Here is a 26,985-nt window from a genome sequence, read left to right as displayed (position 1 = left end):
CCAACGAAGAGACAACATGGATGTCAACTAATGAAATTAAAGCAAACTTTTGCCACTAAATTATAAGAAAGTAATCACTCTTTTTTCTGTTTGAAAGTACCTCTTTGAAAGTTTCAATTTCATAATCACATAGCAAGATTATTGTAGAAAGCAAATTATTGGCAATAATCTTGGGGTTATAGAAAATCATACCTTATAACATCATACCTTATAAGGTATATAAATCATACCTTATAACAAATCATCAGGTTTTTTATTGATTCAAGTTTTCCGAGTGACTAATTATTTATTATTATTATTTTTTTTTACAATTTTACAGAAGGTTCCCAGACAGAGAAATATTATTTAAAAAGAGTGAAAATTTTAATTTTTCAAAAATGAGAAATTTGTTGGGTTTTTTTCCTCTTTCTTTTTCTACAGTGCATGCTACGACATTGTAAACAAAAAAGATGCAAAACATAATCACACAACCTAAGGAAATTTCTACATTATAAATTGTACAAAAACATAAACTTGTATTTACAAACATGCACTTTTAATAGCATACCATATTTACATATTTTAATTGTAAATTAGCAAATCTTTTTAAGTAATCTTTTCTCACTTTAAAGCTTTTCTTAAAATAATATAATAATCAGTGAATTAGACATGAAATTAAATTTTAGAGGTGGCTGAAAGAGTAATCACAACCCCGATAGGAGAGGAAAAAGGACAAGGAATACATAAGATAAGAGTAAAGATGATCTAGAGTCTTGATGGCGCATAGGGTGCCACATGGGAGTTTTAGTTGCTGTGTCATTTTTAAATGGAGAGGTAGCAAGCTTGTCACCTAACCTTGCAGCAGAAAAGACCAATCCCTGGCCTCAGCATTACCAAAAAGAAACGCATGCAATGTGCTTAAAAGATGAACTTGCTCCAGTGATATACCATGGTAAGGGCACCAGCTGATTTTTTTTTTTTTATAAATAACGGCTAAGACCGGACTCCCTTTCCATCATAAAAACAACAGCGAGCAAACCAGCAACGAGCAGACAGAGAAATTTGTTTGAACCTGCAATGAATATTTCGGCTCTATATCCAAGAGTCGTCCTCAGCAAACCACTTATATAAATAAAATAAAAAATTGCAATAAAATGCGATCTATAAAACTAAAACTGAAAAAAAACTTAGCTGCAGTAATGATTATGCGACTATTTTTGTCATTTCAGTTTGTCACTTTTCCGAGGGGGTTATACATTGAAACATTGAAATCAGAACATTTTTCGAAAGTTTTCCTTTTTTAATTGTAGCTTTGATATATTTCGCTTGAAGATTTGTACTTTTGGCAGTTTAGGCTTTTACGTACGCTTTATTTTATTTCAAGCACAGTTTCTGATACCCTTGGCTCAACATTTTTCACACCGTCTGGACTTGCAAAATTCTTGCGAATGAAGTTTCAAACTTCACAGCAGATAATTGCAAGAGAGTTAAATTTTCGTTAAGGAATACCAAATGTTAATAATACAGCTTTGCCAATGATCATGGTACGAAGAAATTAGAAATTTATCTGCATTCTGTGTTGAACTGGAATACGGTCAATTTCCAAAGTTGATTTGTTGTATATACTTTAAGTTTTATTTAGATTTTTCGATTAATCTAGAGCTGTATACTTTGCTGTTTAAAACAGCGGACATTTATACCAGTGGAAAATATACTCGCCTCACTATTTACAAAATTAATACCATAAGAAATTTACACGTTTGTATAAGGCTATTAATTTTTCTATTTCTCAATAGGAATCTCTGGACAGTAAAAAAAAAAAAAGTTGGCAGTTAATATATAACAAACAGGTAAGTAACAAGCACTACAAAACTACTTCTTGACAATCAACAAATGAGAAAATATATACAAAATTTTGACAAGTTTAAAAGGATGGTAATGATATACAAATGAAGTTTCATGTGCTACGTTAACACCACCTTAAAGAAGCGAAATTCTCAGATATTAGTGCTTCAAAAGATTTAAATCCTTACTTAATTGGTAATGATTTTTCCTTTTTTTTTTTTTTTTTTTTTTTTTTTTTTTTTTTTTTTTTTTAGATACAGACAAGGACTACTCAAAATCTGGGGAGCTGTGATTTATCGGATTTTTAAATGAAGGTACAAAACAATTTAGAACCTTAGAATCCAACGATTAATTATTATTTTTTCATCGTGGCCTGCAAATATCAGGTTCCATCACAAATTCTGACACTAACATAAAAAAAAACTGAGAGTAGCCAATGTGGCCTCTGAACTTTTAACAGTTCAGGTTCTGAAACCTTCATTTAAGAGGTGCAGACATTGCAACGGCCAATTTTTTTTGTCAAATGTTAATATTTACTTTAATTTTTTTTCTAGCAAAATGCAAAGTAAATGATTTAGGACCTAATGAGAGCTTTGATACTAAATAAAGCTGCCATCTGAGGATAACAGGCGTCACAGTGACTACATACTTGATTCTTTTTTCTCCGTTTTCAGATGTTAATTCATGTTTTTGTCGTTCCCTTATGATGGTACAAATTTAAGTCAATAAAGAGCTTTGCCACTGAAGCAAGAAAAAAAAAAATATAAATTAATTAAATCATTGCGGGTTTCGAACAGTTCATTTACGGACAGTAGTTATCATTACAGTCGAAAACTGTTTTAAAATATTTGGGAGATAATTCTTACTAGTAATGCTAATTTTTGCCTAGTTAGAAGGGATATAGCCAAAGAGGGATTGGGTCTGAAGGGCTCAATATTTTACTTAAGAATGTTTAGATGAGCACTTATTAAGCATAATGATGTGAAGACATAGGGTATTAGGCATTAGCATTAAAGAGGTCCTAAAATACGATGCCTTTGCTCCTCAGAAACCCCTCCCTCTTCCTACGTCACTGAACCAGTTCCGTCAATTCACAAAAATTTAGGGAGGGAGAAATTTATTTTTCGAAATCCGAGGGGGGGGGGTATTTTGTCCTTCTTTTTAAATTTTCCAATAAAATACCGAAAAAAACATTTTCTGTAAAAAAAATACCCCCCTCCCGAAAAAGCTATCTATTAAATTTACGGAAAGAGTCAAAGAAATTTAGGGATGAAGATACCTGCCCTTCCTTCCCAACTGACGCCAACACACTGATTACTGTTAAGCCTATTGTATACTTGTAATTTTGAAGTTTTTGTCACAAAACATGTTTTGCTAAACTACAAAAAGCTAAAAAGCACACGGAAACAAAAAAATATAAGGGTTCATACATTTGAATTTAAAAAAAAAAACGGGGGAATCGTAAGAAGCGGATGTTAAAAAATTATAAGCTTACCTGAAAAAAGAAAGCTGAGGACACAATTTTCACCGGTTAGTCTGAAGGACCCCTTTGAAAAATTCTTATAAGGACAATAACAAAAATTTTGGGAGGTTTCTGACGCCCTATACCCGAATCTGGAAATAGGTTTTGACTCCCGTATCCATTAGTATTACCGAAATGTGCACATATGATCATATGCACTCCTGTTTGACAGCGTAACCAACGATTCAAAAAAGTGGGAAGGGAGGAAAGCGAAAGTGACTTGTACCAATTGTATTGTCTTACAGTTGGTCAATTTTTCAGAAAACTAAAAAGAAAAAAAAAATCCAAAATCAATTCGTTCTTTATTGTTTTTAGACATGAAGCCATCTTTCTAATTCAAAATTTGTAGTTAGGCTACTCTGGTACTGCGTATAATCTTTTCGCCACTGCTAAATTTATATCTCCATCAAGCAATCAAAGAAATTTTAAGCTTCATATGTATATATATTGGTAGAGCTCGAAAAGGTCTTATTTCTAAGGAAAGGGGTTCCCCTACCTACTAAAAGCTACAACCAGGAAAGCAGTCCTCTTTCCTGACTACCTAACCTAACCGCACATGTCTCCCTGTGTCTTTTTTATAGATTAGGAAAAGAAGACAAGCAAATGTAAATACACAAAATTACTTGTCCATATTTTGATATTTAGTACATTATTAAAAAAACAAAAACAAGTTTTTCAACTGAAAGTAAGGAGCCACATTAAAACTTAAAACGAAGAGAAACTATTGCGTATATGAAGAGGACCCCCTCGCGCAATTAATCGTTCTCAAGGGAGATTCAAAGCAAGGAATATTTAAAAACTCAAATATATGTTGTTACCGTATGGGAAAACGTAACAGAATTATATAACAAATATATTGCATATGGAATATAGCCTTGTTTATACAGCGTACTTATTTTCTTAAATATTTAAAAAAGCCTTTTCTAAAGCCTTTTCATGCCTAGCTCTTCAGGGAGAAGACAAAGTGACACGAGAAGAAGTTCCATTTCAAAAAATCTTAAAAGAAAAATCATCCCTGGTGGAACAGTACAAAATGCACGTGCATACTTTCAATTATTACATAGTTAACATATTCAATTAAAATATGACTTCGTAGTTATTGCAATAGTAATTCTGACGTCCTGGACACTTAAATATGCGCACAATTTTTGCAGAGTCATAAATTAGCTGGCCCATGAATCTTTAAAGTTTGCAGCCAAGCCTAGTGCTTCATCAGAAATCATGAAAAAGTTGTCTTTCTTTTTCTCCGACAGGTGGTGACCTCTTCCAGTCATTTTCAGGATAATCATCAAAGTTACAAGTGTCTCCGTCATAATTCACCTTCGGCACTATAGGAGCCTGTAATAAATTAAACTGAGTTAGACAGGTGAATATATGTCAAAATGAGATTATAACAACAGTTTTTTTTTTCTTAGCAGAGGTAGTTCTGGTTCGAATAGTCCGTAATTAGTAAAGCTTATCCAATATAAAGTTTAGGGGGTTTCCCCTGAGCTGACGGGTAATTTCATTTGTACTATTAGCATATATAAAAACAAAAAATTCTGTTCGTAAAGAATCCAAGCACATGATTTACAGACCAGCAAGCTCTTAAGCTTTTCATATTGAAACTATTACGTTAAATGGGAAAACACAGAAGGACACGAGTTGAGCCATATGCACAGTTTTGGTTTTTCTATGAGAAACGTGCACAAAAGGTGGAGATGAAGGTTCCGCAATTTTTTTTTATTTTTTTTTTATTAATGTACATTTATTATTAAATAGTCAATATTTTGTCTCAATTCTTTGTTGTTTTTTTCAGGGTAAGGGGAGTTGGATTAGTCACTTCGGGGTAATAGTCCACTACTTAGAGAAGAAGAACAAGGTTTCCTTTCTCCAAAGCTACTAGGGTAACTTACAAGTGATCAATGACTTTTAATTTTCAAGGAGTTGAATTTTTTTTTACTCTTACTGAATTTTGATTGAATCGCCTTTTTTGAGTTCATACCATAGGTAGCAGCTTTGAGATAATAAAGATTTTTAAACCATTGTACATCCCTTTACCTACGCAAAAACAATCTCTTCTGAAATCCTTCAGACTTGCACGATAAGCAACAAGATGGAAAATACCTTCTTTTGCACCACAAATTGAATAGGAGGAAGAATACATCAGTGACCTTATCAGTCAAGTCAGCAAACAACTAAAATCAATTAGCAGCTTAATTTCAGCAACTATTCTGCGCAATTTTTAAATATAAGTCTTTGGCCCAAATATTTCGCATTATTCATTGTAAAATGTAGGTAAAATTAGTATAATCACACTGTAATTAGCAAAATAGTATAATAATAAATGTATGATCCCAGTTGTTGAAAGAAAAACACAAAATACAATGTTTGAAAAAAATGCCAAGCAACACCAAATACTAGATGGCGCTGGTTACTTCTTTTTTTATATCAGCTCCAGTTTCCACTCTGGTAAGTTACTCATACTCCTTGTATTAGGTAAGATGAACCTTTTATGCTTGCTAGCTAGGTTGTTTTTGTAGTTGTTCTGTTTATAATTTCAAAGTTCGGGACTTTATCTTGAATCAGTCCTTATACCGAATGAATCAAACAGTTCGTGGTAACAAACTGCAAGTAAGGAGCGGCTGGACCCAACAGTAGCCAAAACTCCAAAAAAAAAAAATTCTGAACACAATTAACAAATCAAAAGAATTCACTTTTTATACTGGTTCCAAATACAAAAAAATTCCTTAGGTTTAACGTTACCCATTAAAAGTTACGAGCCTGAAGAAATTTGCCTGGTTTTCGAAAAAAGGGAAAACATCCCCATAAAGTCAAAAAATCTTGATTAAGATCACACCATCAGATTAAACATTTCACGCTCCTATCTACAAAACGTGGAATTTTGCTTTTATTTTGCCAAAGAAAGACCGAGACCACGGATGCCTCTTTATTTGTTTGTTTTTTCCCAGGCATGATCGTGTCAAACCACACATTCTAGAAGATCGAAGGAAGGCTTATTCAGTCGAAATTAAACGTTCTAGCGCTCTTTTTAAATGACCAAAAAAGTTGGAGGGCAAATAGCCCTGCTCCCAGGTCTTTTCCCACGAAGACGTCTAATCAAAATTTTGGGATAGTCATTTGGTTCAGCACAGTTGAGAGTTCCAGTAGCTATGTCTCTGGGGATGACATAGCCCCCGTAGCCCCTGATGAAAGGGCAGTAAGTTGTGCAATTAGTCCATTGTTTACAAACAGTATTTGGTATTGGGAATATACAAAAATTTTGAGTGGGTATTTTTCCGGGGGGGGGGGATTTCTGCGAAGATAATTTTTCGTGGGAGGAAATTTCCAGGTGGAAATTTTACAGGAAAAATTTTTTTCACGGGGGGTGGGGAAGAATTCCTGGCATGATCTTGAGAAAGATCAGAAAGTTTTCTGTATTTGAGGGGGGTTGCCCCTCCTTGCTTTTTATTTTAAAGCTCGACTTTTGTCCCAATTCTTTAAGAATGACTGCTGAAACATAACGACCGTTTATTTCGAATAAGAAACCTTAAAAACTTTAAAGCCCTAAAAGCCTTAAGCCTTAAAGCCCTAAAAAACTTTAGCGGTAGAGGGCGTGGTATTGAGGAGGCGGCAACCCCTTCTTATATAGAATAATTTCTGTTCGTTTTAAGTTTTTTATGTTGCTCTTTACTTTCAGTTGAAAATATATATATATTTCTTTATTGAATGTTCTGAAGAAATAAACATTCCCGATATTTTTTTTTGCTGATCAGTATTTACACTAATGTTGAATGGCCAACATTTTTTTTCTTTGAGTCATCAGTTTTTTCGGTCTGCAGTGTTTTTTTCCTCCCGTTTCGTATATCAAGATCTCCTAGGGTAGCTCTGAAACAGACTTCACAACAGAAGGGCCACTAGAAGATCAAACGATCACGAAAGTCATTTAAATATATTTGGACACCAAAATAATAGTATATATGAAAATATTTCAGAAATAAAATGAGCTATAAAATATAACGAGGAGAACATGAGTTGAATATTAACATACAAGAAAATTATGTAGAGTGAAAATCCTCGGCTACATAGAACTCGACAAGAACATTTTAATGATCTCATAAAACGAAGAAATGCTATAAAAATAACGTTTGGCCACCTGTTTCTTGTGCTATATACTGCAAGGGACTACAGACTAGTAATTAAAATCAAAAGAAGATACATAGCTATTGCAAAAATTTTAATTGACAAAGTGAACAAACATTTTAAAAATGTATATTTTTGCTTCATAAAAATATAAAAAAGTCCAAATATTTTGGTTTCACGTCCTGAAGCCCTTGTCAAAGGACTTGTCAAAAAAGACTACAATAAACACAAACAAGAAAACAACAGACATGAAAAAGCGCAGTAATCACTACATTGCTGTGGCTCTCTGAGTCTCTTTTGCTACTTAAAAAGGAACTAGAACTTGAATATCCGTTTGAATGAGCCCTCTCTAAGTATATTAGAAATTAATGCTTGATACAAATCACCCAGAGTAAAATAAACAAAATAAGTAGAAACTAAACACACATCTTTCATCGTCCTTCTCAAATTTTTGGAAATCTTGATAAGAACCATTATCATTTATTTTTTGGAAAGGGCCTTGGTATTTTTATAATAGGGTTCTTTGATATGCTAAATTTGCGGGGTAATTATCAACAGTATCACTACCGTTCTGGTGGGTTTTTCAACATTTTTTAAAATGAAAAATTTTTTCTCAGGGTCGAAAGTTTTGGTGGGTAACTTTAAATTTAATGGATTTCACACATTAGTAATATCATAAAAAACCAATTACTTTGATGTATGCTGGACTTTTCGGAGTGTTTCCCCCCTTTTTCAAAAATCAGGCAAATCTTCTCTGGCTCCTAGTCTTTGATGGTTAATATTAAACTTGATGAATTTTATACATTTGCTATCAGCATAAAAAAAACAGTTCTTTTGATAAATCTAGTGTTATTAAAATTCCTTTTTATTTAGGATTTCGGTTACTATTTGGTCGAGTCACTCCTTACTTACAGTTCGTTACCATGAACTATTTGACAGATGCAAGACTGGAGGAGCAAAACATAGGTTGCAAGCTCTGATACACACAAGACAGGGCTAAAGGCAAATTTCCTGCTTCTAGTACAATATATAAGAGCATGCTTGATAAAAGGTAAAATTTAGCTTGGTCTTTGAGAATAAAAAATAAAACAAAGAAGGCTTCGTCTAGCATCAGGCAAAATTACAAAGCTTATCATAAAAACCAAATTTAAAACATCGGTTTCTTGTTTTCTACCTTTGCTTTACATCGGACCGACGATCAACGGACCCCCTTTGGCAAAAGCCACAGTATATATATATATATATATATATATATATATATATATATATATATATATATATATATATATATATATATATATATATATATATATATATATATATATATATATATATATATATATATATATATATATATATATATATATATATATATATATATATATATATATATATATATATATATATATATATATATATATATATATATATATATATATACAGTTATGAAAACTCGATCTATTTTTGGGACACAGTGCGCGGTAGCGATGCTAGCGGCTGGAGACAGGAAACTGGCAGCACAGCTTGGATACCAATATTGGTATCTAAGCTGTGTATGCAACAAAACAAAATTGCGTTCCCGCCTGTGGTGTTGAAGCGCGGGCTTGGAGGAGGCGCCAAGTTCAGAGCTCTGTACCAAAAGCTTCTCATGGGCAAGATAGGAGTTTTCATAACTGTATTGGTATCTAAGCTGTGAGTCCTAACTAGTTTCTAACCAATAAGAATAGGTATAGAAAACAGACGAAGATGTTTTTGGTTTGTTGCTAGTTGCTTGTGTTTCAAGGATCTCAGGAACAATTTTTTGTTATTGTGTTGTGTTGATATAGGGAACATACAATAGGGTATGTACTTTTATATGAATAGACATATTCAATAAATTTCTATCGAAATAGTTCATGGGAAAGTAAACCTAGCTCTTCTTTTCCAAATAGCGAACTATGACCCAAAGTGACCCAAGTCAGTAAAATGAATACCGGAAATGAAATAAAATATTGGCCATTCAGCAATAATTTTTTTAAGCAAACAATTAAGAAAACCACAACGTTTTCAGACAACAAATTCAATAAATTCTCAACTTGGACTTTTAATTAAATTCGAGATTGCACAAATGAATTACGTTTTTTTTTAAATTTATTTTCTATTGTACAGCACAGCATTGCCAGTGGCATCCGAGACTTTAATTCCGTTAACACAAACGGTTTCTCTCCTTCATGCTCTTTGCGATGGAGTTTTTGGGCCTCTTGACAAACAACAAAACAAATACCTTGAGTTTCTTGTAAAAAACATCTTCCCAGTCAAGGTGCTTGAACCATCTATGCCTTTTAACATCTTCTGTGCCATTCTAAAACGAAGATAGATTGACAGATTAGCATTCACTTTTTATAGATGTCTTGATTTTTTGTTCAATCCTGATTAGGTAAAGCTGAAATGGATTGCCTTGTAATTTTTTTTTAACTTCTGAGCTTGTAAAAAGAAATTGAATGAGATATTTTTTGTCATTATTCAACCTTTCCAAATCTAAAAAAAAAAAAATCACGTTTAGCACACATCAGAACTGACTTGTTAGATAACGGCTAATAAATATAGTTTATTTCGATTTCAACTAAAAACCTCATAGTTTTTCATCTAGGGGTGTTCAAAACAATAGAAGGTCAAATGCTGGTTATTTTCCAGGACTTGACGACCCTATCATAAGGAAAAAGAGTTTACTTGAAGAAATGTCGTGGCTCAAAACTTTTCGTTCTTTGTACTGGCTTAGGACAAAAGAACCCATCAGGTTCTAAAGAGGCGGATTATTTATCCGTCAGAACTAAAGGATTTTCTGGCGAATCATGAGATAATCGTGCTCTAGCGACCGATAAAGGTAGCGACCTTTCGTGCTCTAGCGACCCTCCTACATGGACGTGAGTTGACGCCCCTGGCTCAAACTTGTCAATGGCCTAGGAGCTCCAAGCTGTCTTAGTTCGGCCCTGGGAACGATGGGGTAGCTAGACGAACATGAAAATCTTCTCCTAAATGAGGATAAAAGTGAATCTTTTTACAGGCCTAGTTTTCAGCAGGTTTGACCATTCTAAGGGGCTCCATACACAATAGAAGAGTTGAGAGGGTACCAGAGGCACACACGTATTCAAAGCCAGAAATACCAGTTGGGAGAGACAAAAAACAAGACAATAGGAAATTTTGAAAAGTACGGAGTAGTATACAATTGCAATAGACAACAAGTAAACTCTGAAATGATTCAAAGGAAACAATCAAGGAGAAGAAACAGAAGCTCCTTCTCTGTGGATTAAACTTGTATATCCTCTTTAATTTATAAGTTCAACGATTTGTAAAAAACAAAATTCGCAAAATTGAATTCCGTTATTAGAGACCTAATAAAATAACAATAATAATAATTTATTTCTTAGCCACTTACAAAAGGGAAAAAGGGGAGTACAAGGAGAAAAACAAAGAACTACGTATAACACAAAGAAAACAAAAAAAATAACACAAAAAACACAAATACAAGAAAAACAAATAACAATTTAGCAAAAAAGGCGGATAAGACGGTTGTTAGGACCAAGATGGAATCGAATCATTGTTTATAAAAATCGCATAAAAATTAAGAGAAAAATTAGCCAGGCCAAAAATAAGCACAAGGTTTGTATCGTAAAGACTTGTTTAGACTAGGCCAATATAAAAAGAAACAGGGCTATTATTACCATACACCAGGTGTATATTTTACCTGTTTCCGTGTATCAAGCGCTCAAATACTCTTTTAGACTTTAATTATAGAGAATTTAAACACGAATAATTTCAAATGAAATCCGGTTCTTCTTATTTTCTGCTGACAGAAACTTAAAACAAGCCTGGTTATCTTCACTGAACACCACATAAATCACATTATAAATGCGACTTTAGATTCAGCTCACACGAGGATCATTAGGAAACATTAAGCAGGTTTCCACCTTCTGACAGTGGTCTGAATTTCAAGAAAATGGCAGTAATTTTGTTTGATTCTTTAAATTTTATGTGAGGATACACAATGGTCTGACACAAACACCCCCACCGGCCCCTTGTTCTATATATACCAATCAAAGCGTTTGAAATCCATCTGACCCTAATGCTAGAAATCACCTAGTGGTTTTCATAACTCCATGATTCACATCTGCCGATTATACCTTTATGACTCAGGATTAAACATTAATTGAAAATCAGCTTGATCTTCAAAAAGGAATTTTGCTAGATTTAAAAAGCTGTTTTAGTGCTACTCTCATAAGATCATTAAAATGTATAGCTCTTTGAATCATTATAGTTTTGGATGAATTTATTTAAAATTATTAGCTAAAACTAGTTACGTACTCAGGATTTAGGATTGGGCATATCACTTGGGTAGATGATTGATAATTTTAAATCAGCTATGTCAATTGGGGGTGGGGGGTGGGTTGTCATTTGTCGCCCTATATTTTTTACCCCACTTAGATTTTGAAAGATATCTTTCTTGGGGTTATTTTCATTGAATGATGTCTCTTTTGCATTTCACTGAATAAATTATAAGAAAAAGGACAACCCTCCCTCTTATATTTGAAAAAAACATCCCCTCTTCGAAATATTCAGTAATTGACAACACTGTTTTGCATATGTACAGCTGCTTTGGTCTTGGCTGACTTTGTACTGGGATTTGTCACTTGTCACTAGTAGTAGAAGTATATATTAAGTTAGTATATAAATAGACCAAAAATATATTCAAATTATATTAAAATTATGCTGAAAACAGTTATAAGTTTCCTCTATTTTCAAAAAGTTTTTTTCTATATAAAAAAGGTTAGTAATCCAGTGGTGGTTTCAAAAATGTTTCCCTGTTGTTGTCAGATGAAAAAGGCTGTCAATTAAAACATCTTTCAATTAAGATACACATAAATAAAATGTTTTTAAAATAATATAGTAGTTTCATTAGCAAATGAATCACCCAAAAAGGGAGTTTATTTCCTTAAAACCTTTCTCATCTTAGCAGTTAGGCGTGCAAAAACTCAGTGTGTAATCTTTGGAGACAGCATGTGGCAACAGAGACATCAAACACTTCTTGGGTTTTCAAATTTAATTGCTACATCATTATCTAAAAAAGGATTTCAATTACAATGTTTTCTCTGCTAGTATTTCACTCCAGTTTAATGGTGGAGAAAGACACTAGATGGCAGGGTTTGTGTTTATTGAACAAACACAAAACCATCTTACTATAATATTTGACTGTTAATCTAGTTAGTTCTAACTAAAAATATGTGGTTTAAAATATTTATACTGCCCAAACTATTGCATACAATTTTGCCTATCATTCAGACAAAGTTGGAATCTATAATTAGCCTTTTTTTCCCTTGGTTTATTGGGGTTTACAAGCTTATGAGTTTCATCTGAATAAGGCCGTAGGTATGTGGCACACGGCATCGAAAAGGTTTTTTTTTTAGGAAAGTTCGATTTTTTCAGCACACCCCGAAATTTAATCTTACAAATTCTAGTCACGCTCAATTATATAGACAGCTTTTTTCCATATTTTGTATGAAACCAAAACAAAAACGTGCTCTTTCTCTTGACCTGATAGGTCACTATACTTTTCTACTTCAACCCTTCATTTCTTACTTTCTTATTTTATTTTTGTAATTTGAGTATTCCCTCTGGTCAAGGGGGAAGATAAAAGAAGAAAAAGAGTCTACGAGGAGTACAGAAGAGTGGCAAGATTGAAAACTGTCACTCTATATGTTTATTGACAAAAACAAAAAAAAAATAATCATCTTGCATATGACCATGCAGTCTTTTGAAAAAATGCATTTTATTTTTATATTAGATTCTAATATTGACAAAAAAGACCTAGATATAATAATTAGCTGTCAAACGAGCGTTTTACATATTTCTCTATGATGTTTTCAATGCTCTATTGGTGACGATGAAAAAAGGAGGATAGAAAAGGAGACGGACCCTTGTTTCCCATTTGAAAAACGATTTTCCTAGTTGCTCAAGATAAAGGACTGTAATTCTCCTATGTTGCAGATTTTAAAGCTGTTTTTTAAAATTACTATAAATTTGTTTTTGCAATATGAGAAGAAGAGGTTCTCCTGCATATTCTATATTTGAACCTATTTTGGGACATTTTCACTGAATCTGATAGGCGAGTTTGGCGAAAGTGCTATTTTAAGTAGGCCTACGCCAAGTTTTTGCTTCAGGCCCCTGGGTGGTTCAAAAATAGGTACATCATTAACCCTTGTGGTGTGGCAGAACCGGTTCAGGCCAGGGATGAAGAGTTTCAGAAACTTAGTAACCAGTATTCTACTCATCCGTGGTAAAAGAAAAACTTTTATCATTAAGATTACTCGAAATATTAGTTGAATCAGTTTCATCTGCGATTTTTCCCGGTTTTACAATTTTTTCTCAAAACGAGTTTTTAGGTTTTGGTTACTATGGGCTAGAGTTTCTTCTTTACTAGGTTGTGGTGAAACATGACATAGGGCAAGATTGTGACTGCTTTCCATGACGGACAGAATTCATTTTCTTTAGCAGTAGTAATAGTAGTAGAACAATTTTATTAGGAATAAACATTTCTTAACCGTAGCACAACATAAGCGAAGCTTGCGAGGCTGTGCTATATTCAAGGAAAATAAAGAGAGAATATGGAGAATGAGAAAAATATGAAGAATGAGACCATATACCGAAATCAACAACGGTAAAATAGAAACATAAACAATGCATTACCTTACGTGACCCCAAGACAACAAAAAATAACAAACAAAAAATACATAAATATTACAAATGAATAATCTATGGAATTTAAACACCAGATGCATCTGTTTTTAGGCATTAAACCTTTGAATGTTTCTTAAGAAGAAAAGAAAGTTTTATCATTTGATGTACCTACACAAACAAAGAGGGCATTTAATTTATTACCCTTTTTGAGGTTTAATTTTAAAAACTAAACAGCCTAGCTTATTTCATAGGTTAGCTGAATATAAAAGTAGCTTTTGTAGCTGCTTCCTTTTACACTGATATATATATTTGTCAGGAAAAGCAATAAGTTTAAATATCTGGTTTGAAGTGCTTATACCCTGCTCGATTTTACCTAAACATTCTAAAGTCAAAAGCGTGGCCAAAAGTAGCATTTCAGCAGGTGTAACATCCAAGTGGCAACCTTTTTTATAATAATAAGTGAGTCGTTTCCAAAACTCTTGGATAAATCTCCAGTGATAAATCAAAAACCTGAAACTGGTTGAATGCTTCTAAGATTAAATGAGAGCTCAAAAGCTCTCTGGACAGAATCGGATATTAAAGTCTCTTAATTTATTCATGCCACCCATAAATCTAGCCGTAAATCTAGACCAAAGCTTTTGAAAATTGTAATGATTAAATACTGGAATTACAAAAAAGTAAAAAGAAAAAAAAAATCGGAAACATACTGTCTCTCCAAAAAAAGCTAGTGACCTGAGGAATGAGTGTCAAATTAGATAGTAGGTCTTAGAGACGACATTTCCTTTTTTGGGGTGAACAACACCAGGGATGCCAATTGGAGGGGAGGGGTGAGGAATGATAGGAGGGGAGCGGCCATTACCTTCCAGATACCGTCAATTTTGGAAAACGCCCCTTTTTGGTGTTTTAATTGAAAACTACCTTTCTTTAGTATTTTCATTGAAAACTACTTTTTCTTTGTGTTTTCATTGAAAACTACGTTTTTTGGAACTTTCCATTGAAAATAATAAATAAAAAACAACAATATTATACATAGTGGATTTTATCCTAAGAAAAAACTTAGTTTTCTTCATTCCGCAGGTAACTTTTGGGACCCCTATTTTTTGGTGGGGGAGGTGGAATTGTCCACTGCCACCCCTAATTGACGCAAGTGTCAATTATTCTGAAATTGTCAAAGAATTTAAATTTGAAGTTACTTTGAAAGTTGTTAGCAAGGAACAAAAGTTGGACAGTTATCCTTTATTGTTTCCCCTATCCGTGGTATTTTTCAACAAAGAGGCTACGTTAGAGCGAAACATCCGTTCAAAGGTTACTGGGTGTTGCTGAAGTGTTGTAAAAGTACTGCTTAATAAGACTGATAAGCAGCAAAAAATATAAACTTTTTTTGGCTCCCACCAACCTGATTAAATACAAAAATAGATTATACGGTTTCCCAAAAATAATAGAAGCTCATAAGAGAACATGATAATATGCAATGATCGGTCACTTTTGAAGGGAGCATGCTAAATAAATAAAGTAGTACCGTTCAATTACTTCTTTTATGCTATTTCAAAATATCATGGTCATTTTTCTGACAGCCCCCCCCCCCTGATGGTTCCGTATTTGGATCTAACAATATATTTCTCCATAAATTGAATCTCGTTACATCTCATAGCTCCTTTGTTAAGGTCGGTTACTGCAGTCTCAACTTAGTATTACCTGTGACTATTGCAAAATCCAATATAAATGTATTATTTAAAATGGTTAAGAAAGAAATGGATAATAATGGAAGGAACCGTGATAACCTGATCAACCCCAACATCCTGCATATTATAAAGTAATTTCATTGTTTTAGTGTTTTGTTTTCTTTTTTATCCATAGGGATAAAATCTGAGACCATCAGGGGGGGAGGCTTACTAAAAGCGACCACGATACTTGAAAATAATGTATATAAAGAAGTTAATGGATTTTACCTGTTTAGCATGTTTCCTTCAAAAGTAACCGACCACTATATATTTACCGACGAAGCACGCATGGAGAAGACTAGATAGAGGGAGAGGCACTTAAGTATGAATGCTGATATGGATTAAAAATTAAGATCGGAAATCCGACAAAGATGCTTGAATGACTGTATTTAAACAGTCATGGAAAGCATGTACTCTTAAGGCCTTAAAACTAAAAATTGAACACAGTGGCGTCTATGAAAATCAAAACGAAAATAAAAGAAAAGTTTTACTACGTTAATGTATGTATTATGGTTCTCATGACAAATGTTTTTGTTACTCTTAGAGGCAAGCTGTGGTGCCCCCTACTTCCTCTAGATACCCATAAAGAAAGCTCAATCCGTTCAGAAACAATCAAAATTAACGTTAATTAAAAAAGGATTTAATTATATAAGGCAAATTTTTCGAATCCAACTCGCTTGATAATCACACAAAACAGGGAATACCCTGTATTCCTGTATATATGGCCTGTATTCCACACTATTTTGGAAACATCCTTATCTAGTCCCAGAGTTGCAATAAATTAGGTTCATAACAGTGCCATCTAAATCTTCAGTCCTGAATAAATGAGATACCACCAATATTTTCTTTTATATAGAGAATTTCGAATATTTTTATCCACAAATTGAACAGGAAAAAAGGTCAGTATTCACAAATTTTACAAACTAAAACTCATGAAGTCTGATTTCAAGAACATTTTAAAGACAGGTAGGAATCAAGTCTCATAAGACATTTCCAATATTTGTCACGTAACTTGTATTGCTTCTGAGCAGGGTAAGAACTCTGAATATTGTATTGATGTGCACGCAACTTTTCAAATTTCTTCATTACTTGTGTCTAACTTTTCTTTTTTACAAAAGATTAAATAAAAAAAAAACAAGTGTTTTTAAAATGAAAGTAAGGAGCGACATTAAAACTTAAAACGAACGGAAATTACTCCGTATATGAAAGGGGCTTTTCCTCCTCAACGCCTCGCTCTTTACGCTAAAGTTTGACTCTTCCTCTTAACTCTACTTCTTAAAATAGTAAAAAAAAACTTTAGCGTAAAGAGCGGGGCGTTGAGGAGGAAAAGCCCCTTTCATATACGGAGGAATTTCAGTTCGTTTTAAGTTTTAATGACGCTCCTTACTTTCATTTAAAAAACTTGTTTTTTTATTTAATTTCTGGACGTTTTTTAATTAATGCATGTTTTGATCTTGGCTCTCCGCACATAAATAATTAAAACGAAATTTGCATATTTTTTTTTTTCAATTGGTAATGACTTGACTGAGTGATTTTGACTCCATTGATTTTTTGAAATTTATGGTTTTTTAGGACTTCACATTATTTATGAAACCAGACTTGCTTTGGCTAAATGGCTTTCTCATAGTTTTAATCGAAAGATTTGGAGAAAAAAGGAGCGAGGGAGGAAGCCTAGTTGCCCTCCAATTTTCTGATTACTTAAAAAGGCAACTAGAACTTTTCATTTTTTACGAATATTTTCATTAGTAGAAAATATACGTTATTAAACGAATTGACTTACGAAACAAACTTCTATATTCTTATATTTTTATTGGGTATATGAGGGGGTTCACCCTTCGTCGATACCTCGCTCTTTACACCAAAGCTTAAATTCTGTCCCAATTCCTTAAGAATGACTCTTGAATCACAAAGGCCGTAGAATAAATAGTTGAAATTACTAAAAATACTTTAGCGCAAAGAGCGAGGTATTATGAGGAGGTACACCCCTCATATGCGTAATAATTTCTTCTTGTTTTAAGTTTTAATGCTGATCCTCACTTTCAGTAGAAAAAACTTTCATATTTATTTTTTCATTGTTTTTTTTTTTAAATAAATGCTAAAAAATCCTGCGCCCCCTTCATTGAAAGTCTCTTCCCAATTGAGAAGTTTTCAATGGAAAGATCTTCCCACGTACCCCCCCCACCTCAACTCTCCCTCCCAAACCAAAAAAATCCCCCTGAAAACGTCCGTACACTTCCCAGTAACCATAACTGTGTGTAAACATAGGTCAAAGTTTGTAACTTGCAGCCCCTCCCACGGGGATTGCGGGGGAGTAAGTCGTCCCCAAAGACATAGTTATTAGGTTTTTCGACTATGGTGAATAAAATGACTATCTCATGAATTTTGATCTTATGACTTTGGGGAAAAATGAGCGTGGGAGGGGGCCTAGGTGCCCTCTAATTTTTTTGGTCACTTAAAAAGGGCACTAGAACTTTCCATTTACGTTGGAATGAGCCCTCTTGCAATATTCTAGGACGACTGGTTCAATACGATCACTCCTGGAAAAAAACAAAACAAACCAACAAACAAATAAATAAACACGCATCCGTGATCTTCCTTCTGGCAGAAAATACAAAATTCCACATTTTTGTAGATCGGAGCTTGAAACTTCTACAGTAGGGTTTTCTGATACGCTGAATCTGATGGTGTGATTTTCGTTAAGATTTTATGACTTTTAGGGGGTGTTTCCCCTATTTTCTAAAATAATGCAAATTTTCTGAGGCTCGTTACTTTTGATGGGTAAGACTAAACTTGATGAAACCTTTATATTTAAAATCAGCATTAAATTGCGATTCTATTGATGTAGCTGTTGGTATCAAAATTCCGTTTCATAGAGTTTCGGTGACTATTGAGCCGGGACGCTCCTTACTACAGTTCGTTACCACGAACTGTTAGATAAGGGATCCACAGGTGTTAGATCAGTAAATTTTTAATACTTTTCAGTTGAGAAGTTGTGCAGGAATCATGTATACCATTTTCCTGTCACGGCTTCTTTCAGCCCTGTTCATACTTCTTAAAATACAATTGATTCTATAATTGGCAGCGTGGTCTGCTATATTTTAAGAAATCCAATAACTCCAGATAAGAAATCCGTTGTGTTAGGTACCAGTTAAATATATTTTAGTACTTGCCAAAAGTATGAATTAGCAATTCAGCTGAATTTGGTTTTATCATAAGTTTTATCATAAGTTTTATGGACGATTCCATAAAACTATTGTGGTTTCAAACAGTCGGTGGTAACGAACTGTAGTAAGGAGCGACCCGGCTCAATAGTAACCGAAACTTTAAAAAATGGAATTTTGATACCAATAGTTACATAAAAATCGCATTTTAATGCTGATTTTAAATATATAACTTTCATCAAGATTAGTCTTACTTATCAAAAGTTACGACCTTACCCCTCCCACGCTAATTATTTTCCCAAAGTCGCCGGATCAAAATTCTGAGATAGCCATTTTATTCAGCATAGTCGAAAAACCTTATAACTATGTCTTTGGGGACGACTTTGACCAGTGCTTACATATTGTAATGGCGGTTGGGAAGTGTACAAACATTTTCAGGGGGATTTTTTGGTTGGGGGAGGGGTTGAGAAGAGGGGGATGTGTTGGAAGAACTTTACTTGGGGGAATTTGTCATGGGAGAAGAAAATTTCCATGAACGGAGCGCAGGATTTTCTAGCATTATTTAAAAAAATAAATATGAAAAAGGTTTTTCAACTTAAAGTAAGGAGCAGCATTAAAACTTAAAACGAAGAGAAATTATACCGCATATGAGGGGTTCACCTCCTCCTAATACCTCGCTCTTTACGCTGAAGTATTTTTAGTATTTTCAACTATTTATTCTAGGGCCTTTGTGATTCAGGGGTCATTCTTAAGGATATGGGCAAAATTTAAGCTTTAGTGTAAAGAGCGAGGTACTGACCTCGCTTCAGGGGGATATTTTGGTTGGGGGAGGGGTTGAGAAGAGGGGGATGTGTTGAATGAGCTTTACTTGGGGGAATTTGTCATGGGAGAAGAAAATTTCCATGAACGGAGCGCAGGATTTTCTAGCATTATTAAAAAAAAAAATATGAAAAAGGTTTTTCAACTTAAAGTAAGGAGCAGCATTAAAACTTAAAACGAAGAGAAATTATTCCGCATATGAGGGGTTCACCTCCTCCTAATACCTCGCTCTTTACGCTAAAGTATTTTTAGTGTTTTCAACTATTTATTCTAAGGCCTTTGTGATTCGGGGGTCATTCTTAAGGATATGGGCAAAATTTAAGCTTTAGTGTAGAGCGAGGTACTGACGAGGGTACTAAGAGCGAGGTACTGACGATGGGGTGAACCACCTCATATACGTAATAAAAATATACGTATGAAGAAGTTCGTTACGTAAGCTAACTCGTAAGTTATGTATATCTTTTACTAATAAAAACGTTCGTACAAAATTAAAGTTCTAGTTGCCCTTTTAAGTAGCCAAAACACTGGACGGCAGCTAGGCCTCATCCCCCGCTCCTTTTTTCTCAAGACCGTTCGATCAAAACTATGAGAAAGCCATTTAGCCAAAAAAATAAATATGCAAATTTCGTTTTAATTATTCATCTGCGGAGAGCCAAATTCAAAACATGCATTAATTCAAAAACGTTCAGAAATTAAATAAAAAAACAGGTTTTTTTAACTGAAAGTAAGGAGCGATATTAAAACTTAAAACGAACAGAAATTACTTCGTATATGAAAGGGGATGCTCCCTCCCCAACACCCCTCTCTTTACGCTAAAGTTTTTTACTGTTTCAAAAGTAGAGTTGAGAGAAAGAGTCAAACTTTAGCGTAAGGAGCGGGGTGTTGAGGAGGGAGCAGCCCATTTCATATACGAAGTAGTTTCTGTTCGTTTTAAGTTTTAATGTCGCTCCTTACTTTCAGTTCAAAAAACTTTTATTTAATAGCAACTATAGATACGACAGCATATTGATTACCATTTATGAACTTGTATTTATGACGTTGTAATTGAAATTATACAAGAAGTGCATTGGCACCATTCCTAAAAGTTTCGTTTCTTCATAACATCAAAAATTATATACTTGAGATCTAGTAAGTTCAGCGATAGAAATTTTGAATATAATTAAAAGTTCAAACTATCTATTCAGGAAATTTTAATAAAAAAAACTCCCCCTGTACAAATCTATTATAAGGATAATTTAAAAACCGTTTACAAGACTTAAATTGTCATAGAATTGTTTTATATTTAGACGGTCCGTGATCAAGAGCGTGACTAAGAAATATCAAATCCACTTTAATGAACCTAACACTTAATAAACTATTCAACAAACTATTCCCGCAAATTATCCGAATTTCTAAGGGACATTTTGAGACTCCACCTAGAGAAAATTTTACGCACGGAGCAAATAACATAAAAACTAGCATCTTTTGTCAAACGGAACAAATATCTAATACGAGGCGGAACCCCCGAACCCACTAACAATAGCTCTATTTACAAAATCCTTACTCCCCCTGGATATCCATCAAAGCAATCTCCCACGTGGACGCCAAAGATAAGACGAAACTATCTATTGGTTATCTGTAATAACTCCAAGATAGAATTTGACTCCAACCATAAGAAACTAGTTTAGCTGGTCAAAAATCAGAAACTATCAGGAACAATTACAAAGCTTTCACGTTATGAATTACAAGTACCAGAAAAATATGCATATAGATTATTGTTTTCGCATTTCTTCAATCAAAATGTCTAATGGCTGAATCAAAGTAAACCTGCAAATACCATCACAGAGTATAAAGGCAAGAATCCTTTAGTTTACTAAGTGACCTGACATGGCATAGTAACTGATAACCGCTAGTGATTGGCGTCTAGTCGCCAAATAAGGTAAGATAGATGATAATATTATAAAAGTGAATTAAAAGAGATAAAACTAAAAAAATACAGACAGAAAAACAAAGAACAACAAAAACCTTAAAACTAACCAACAACCACATGAAAAAAGAAGCAAGACCTACAATCAATACAGAAGATATAACCTCCAGATAACCTCGATTTTGAAAGACGTAAAGACTTGAAAGGAATATTCCCAACCGACTCTATAACGTGAAAAGATACTTTCAATTTAGCGCCTACGAAAATATATCAATTAGAACTTTCTAAAAATCCTTAATGATGGAATAAAGCAAATTTACAATCAAATGATTAAAGTCTAACCATTCATAGGGGTATATACCGACCGGCCTATAGACCTTAAACTGCTGGAGAAAGGCAGCTCAAGTACCCCACTTCCCACAGCACTTCATTAGAATTACGTAATATCACAAGGAGAACCCTTTGGTAGCTGATTGGAGGATATTTAATCTATATATATAAAAATAAGTTGTCTGTCTGTGGATGTGTGGATGGATGTGTGGATGGATGTGTCAGGTGACGTCACCTGAAAAAACTGGATTAGGTGACGTCAAAACTGAAAAAACTAAAAAAAGGCAAAAACTACAAAAAAAACTAAAAACTAATAAAAAAAATAAAAAAGCTAAAAAACTAAAAAAACTATAAAGGTAAAAACCAATAAAAAACTAAAAAAAAAACTGAAAAAACTAAAAAAAGGCAAAAACTACAAAAAAAAACTAAAAACTAATAAAAAAAGTAAAAAAGCTAAAAAACTAAAAAAACTAAAAAAACTAAAAAAAGGTAAAAAACTAAAAAAAATAAAAAATAAAAAAAAACTAAAAAAAAGGAAAAAACTGAAAAATAAGCTAAAATAAAGGTAAAAACCAATAAAAAACTAAAAAAAAAAGGAAAAAACTAATAAATGACGACACTCAAAGAGAAAGCGACCAGGACAAAAAACTAAAAAAAAAGGCAAAAACTACAAAAAAACTAAAAACTAATAAAAAAAATAAAAAAGCTAAAAAACTAAAAAAACTAAAAAAAGGTAAAAAACTAAAAAAACTAAAAACTAAAAAAAAACTAAAAAAGGTAAAAACTAAAAGAACTAAAAAAGAAAAAAATAAATGACGACACTCAAAGAGAAAGCGACCAGGACAAAAGGAATGTTCGATTAGCAATCAACAAAGCACCGGGACACAGGGAGTATAAATGACGACCAGGACACAAGTAAAAAAAAAAATTAACAAAACTAAAAAGAAGGTAAAAACTACAAAAAAACTAAAAAGAAAAAAAAACTAAAAACTAATAAAAAAACTAAAAAATCTAAAAATCTAAATAAACTAAAAAAGAAAAAAAAAGGAAAAAAATAAAGGAGAAAAACAAAACTAAAAAACGAATGTATATACAGACCGGTACACCGGGATACAAATGACGACCGGGACACAGGGAATATAAATAACGACCGGGACACAGGGACACAACTACAACGGGGACACCGGGGGAAACAGGGGGATATAAATGACGACCGGGACAAAAAAACTAAAAAGAAATAAAAACTAAAAACTAATAAAAAAAACTAAAAAATCTAAAAATCTAAATAAGCTAAAAAAGAAAAAAAAAGGAAAAAAATAAAGGAGAAAAACAAAACTAAAAAACGAATGTATATACAGACCGGGACACCGGGATACAAATGATGACCGGGACCCGGGACACAGGGAATATAAATGACGACCGGGACACAGGGACACAACTACAACGGGGACACCGGGGGAAACAGGGGGATAACCTGACAATCTATTTATATGCAAAGACAATGGGACAGCAAAGAATGTTGTATATTCGCAAGTTTTACGTAGTTAAAACCATATATATATATATATCTATATATTCACAGGTGGGACATAGGGACACAACTACAATGGCGCGTAACTATTATGGCGCGTAACGACTTACGCGCGCGGGGGGGCTTGGGGGGGGCGCGAAGCGCCCCCACCAACTAGGTGTTGGGGTGGCGCGAAGCGCCACCCCAACAGCTAGTTTTTAATAAGTTCTAAAGTGTCTGAAGTTGTCAAGAATCGTGCGTGTTCTTTTTTTTTTCTGTGCCCTTTTTGTTTTTCCTTTATTTTGTTATACTCCTCTTTAGCGCATTTGTGTTGTATGCATAGGGTAACAATAAATAATTATTATTATTATATGCGGAAAGTTCAAGTTTTTGGCTTACAAAAAATATTCTCAATTGAAAGAAAGAGAAAAATGTTCGCTAAGAGAGCTAACTTCACTACAATATATCTTTCATAAAATTTGTCATTCATTAGACTCAATGAAAAATCAGTCTTTTGTACCTGGCTATAATTCGCTACATTTGTGGGCAAGTGAAAGAGCCAAAAACTGTTGCTGATCAGTTTGAAACTTAAAGCCACAAGTCTTTCAGACCGGAAAAATCTAATGTAAAACAAATTTTGTTCGACGGCACCTCCCACCAGGGGCGAATCTCTAGCATTTTATTGGGGGGCAAGAGTGGTACATATCCGGATAGTCAAGGGCTTGGGATATATAAACATATTTTTCTCCACATTATTAGGAAGACGATTGCCCTCCCTAAAACGATGCCCCTGCCTCTCACCTACAAAAATGGAGGCCCAATATTTTCCTCCAATGGACTTAAAACTTCATTATTTCAGTTATTGTGCTAGTCCAATATATTCTAATCTAGCCGTACGACGGTGGGCGAACTGGTGCCAAAACATAAATGCTTCCCATCATTGAGTTATTCTCTGAATGATTTCTCGATTGAGCATTGGTATAAGGGGGCTTCGATATAATCAAATAGGTTTATTTCAGTGAAAGAAAAGCTCATGCTGACTGACGAAGTTATCAAGAGTTTTTAATCTTAGTTTTTTTTTACTTGGGTAAAAAATTTTCATCTTTGTAGTTTTTTTAACTTAATTTTTGAACTTATATATTTTTTTACTTAATTTGTCACTTTATTTTTTACTCTTGTTTTTTCTTAACTTGGGTTTTCAAATGGGTGCTATTACCGTCTTTTGCCGCTATTTTGTTTATACCTTATTCCATGGTCTTGGCCATGCATTTTTATGCTGCCGAAATTTGGTCTGACATAGGACATTCGATAAGCTTCTTTGGGAAGATGGCAAAATTTCGTGGCAAACTTCCAATTTAAGAAAGTCTATAATATTATTCGTCCACCCGCAACGCTGAAGCGTTGTAATGTCAAAAAAATCAGTCTTTTACAAGGTTTGAAAAATGCAACCTTGCTGTTTTTTGATTAGATGAGCGTAATTTTATGCGCAATTTAAGTTGATCATTGAATTCACTTCATTGGCTACATTGTATCAAAAGTATTGATTTGGATTGTGTCAAAGTTAATATTTTCTGAAACGGATTTCATTCTGAATCAATCTTTTGGCGTATCAAATTGGCGCAAATTTTAGCAACGACACGCATGCTAATCGAACTTCTTATAACCGTGATCCTGCACTTCTGGCGCATGTTTAAGTAAGATAAGTTTCTTTCAGACCAATAGTTTTGATAGACAGGAAATTATAGAGAAATTTCTTATGGAAGACGGTATTTAATTTTTCAAGATAAAACAGCCAAGCGAAGCTGCTATGTCAATTCTGTCTGTTAAATCTGATTGGAAGTGAAATTCTCTAGTTGTCCTTAAATGTCCATTTAAAAAAAAAAAAAAAAACAACTTTCAAACCAAACGGTTGATGGTAACGAACTGTAATTACATTCTAATTGCAGCCGCAATTCTAAGAAATCATTAAAACCAGGCCTATTGTTTTTTTATGATGATTCCAAGTATGTAGAATTCATTAAGTTTAAAATAACATATCAGAAGTTATTGGCGAAATTTTTTCCATACTATTACAAAGGGGAGAGAAACCCCACAAAAATGGTACGATCTTAACCAAACTCTACTATCGAATTAGTCATACCTGACAACCCTGGAACAGAAGCTTTGAGCTTCTACCTGTAATCTATCTATATATATAAAAATAAGTTGTCTGTGTGTGGATCTGTGGATGGATCAGGTGACGTCATGTTTGTCCGCATATGACGTCTGAATTATTTCACACTAATACAAAAGAAGAAAAAAACTAAAAAAGGTAAAAACTACAAAAAAAACTAAAAAGAAAAAAAAACTAAAAAAGCTAAAAAACTAAAAAAAACTAAAAAAAAGGTAAAAATCTAATAACTAAAAAAAACTGAAAAAAATAAAAAAAGGCAAAAACTACAAAAAAAATAAAAACTAATAAAAGAACTAAAAAAGCTAAAAAAAAACTAAAAAAAAACTAAAAAAAGGTAAAAAACTAAAAAAAACTAAAAACTAAAAAAGAAAAAAACTAAAAAAAAAGGAAAAAACTGAAAAATAAAAGAGAAAAAGAAAACTAAAAAAATATGAATAAATATATATAAAAATAAGTTGTTTGTGGGTTATGTCTGTCTGTCTGTCTGTCGAGTGACGTCGTGTTTGTCCGCATATGACGTCTGAATTATTTCACACTAATACAAAAGAAGAAAAAAAACTAAAAAAGGTAAAAACTACAAAAAAAACTAAAAAGAAAAAAAAACTAAAAAAGCTAAAAAACTAAAAAAAAACTAAAAAAAGGTAAAAAACTAAAAACTAAAAAAAAACTGAAAAAACTAAAAAAGGCAAAAACTAAAAAAAAAACTAAAAACTAATAAAAAAACTAAAAAAGCTAAAAAACTAAAAAAACTAAAAAAGGTAAAAAACAAAAAAAAACTAAAAACTAAAAAAGAAAAAACTAAAAAAAAGGAAAAAACTGAAAAATAAGAGAAAAAGAAAACTAAAAAAATATTAATAAATATAAAAAATATAAATATAAATATAATATAAATTAGCAATCAACAAAGCACCGAGACACAAATGACGACCGGGACACAGGGAGTATAAATGACGACCAGGACATAAGTAAAAAAAAAAACTAAAAAAACTAAAAAAAACTGTCTGTCTGTCGAGTGACGTCGTGTTTGTCCGCATATGACGTCTGAATTATTTCACACTAATACAAAAGAAGAAAAAAAACTAAAAAAGGTAAAAACTACAAAAAAAAACTAAAAAGAAAAAAAACTAAAAAAGCTAAAAAACTAAAAAAAACTAAAAAAGGTAAAAAACTAAAAACTAAAAAAAAA

The 26,985-nt window shown here is 33.1% G+C and overlaps 1 protein-coding gene across 1 annotated transcript in view; it reads right to left on the bottom strand.

The window, feature by feature from the left end:
* Positions 1-2,026: 2,026 nt before the first annotated feature.
* The window catches only part of LOC136037104 (cAMP-dependent protein kinase catalytic subunit 3-like), a 159,074-nt gene continuing 134,115 nt past the window's right edge, over positions 2,027-26,985 (bottom strand). Inside the window, exons 7-8 of the mRNA XM_065719564.1 lie at positions 9,732-9,809; positions 2,027-4,684 (exon numbers count right to left, since the gene is read on the bottom strand). Coding sequence (XP_065575636.1) covers positions 4,559-4,684; positions 9,732-9,809 — 204 coding nt within the window. The 3' untranslated portion in view covers positions 2,027-4,558. The remainder of the gene's footprint in view (positions 4,685-9,731; positions 9,810-26,985) is intronic.

The sequence above is a fragment of the Artemia franciscana genome, chromosome 16, assembly GCF_032884065.1.
Source record: "Artemia franciscana chromosome 16, ASM3288406v1, whole genome shotgun sequence".
In the NCBI taxonomy this organism is placed as follows: domain Eukaryota; kingdom Metazoa; phylum Arthropoda; class Branchiopoda; order Anostraca; family Artemiidae; genus Artemia; species Artemia franciscana.
This window is presented reverse-complemented; position numbering and strand designations above follow the sequence as displayed.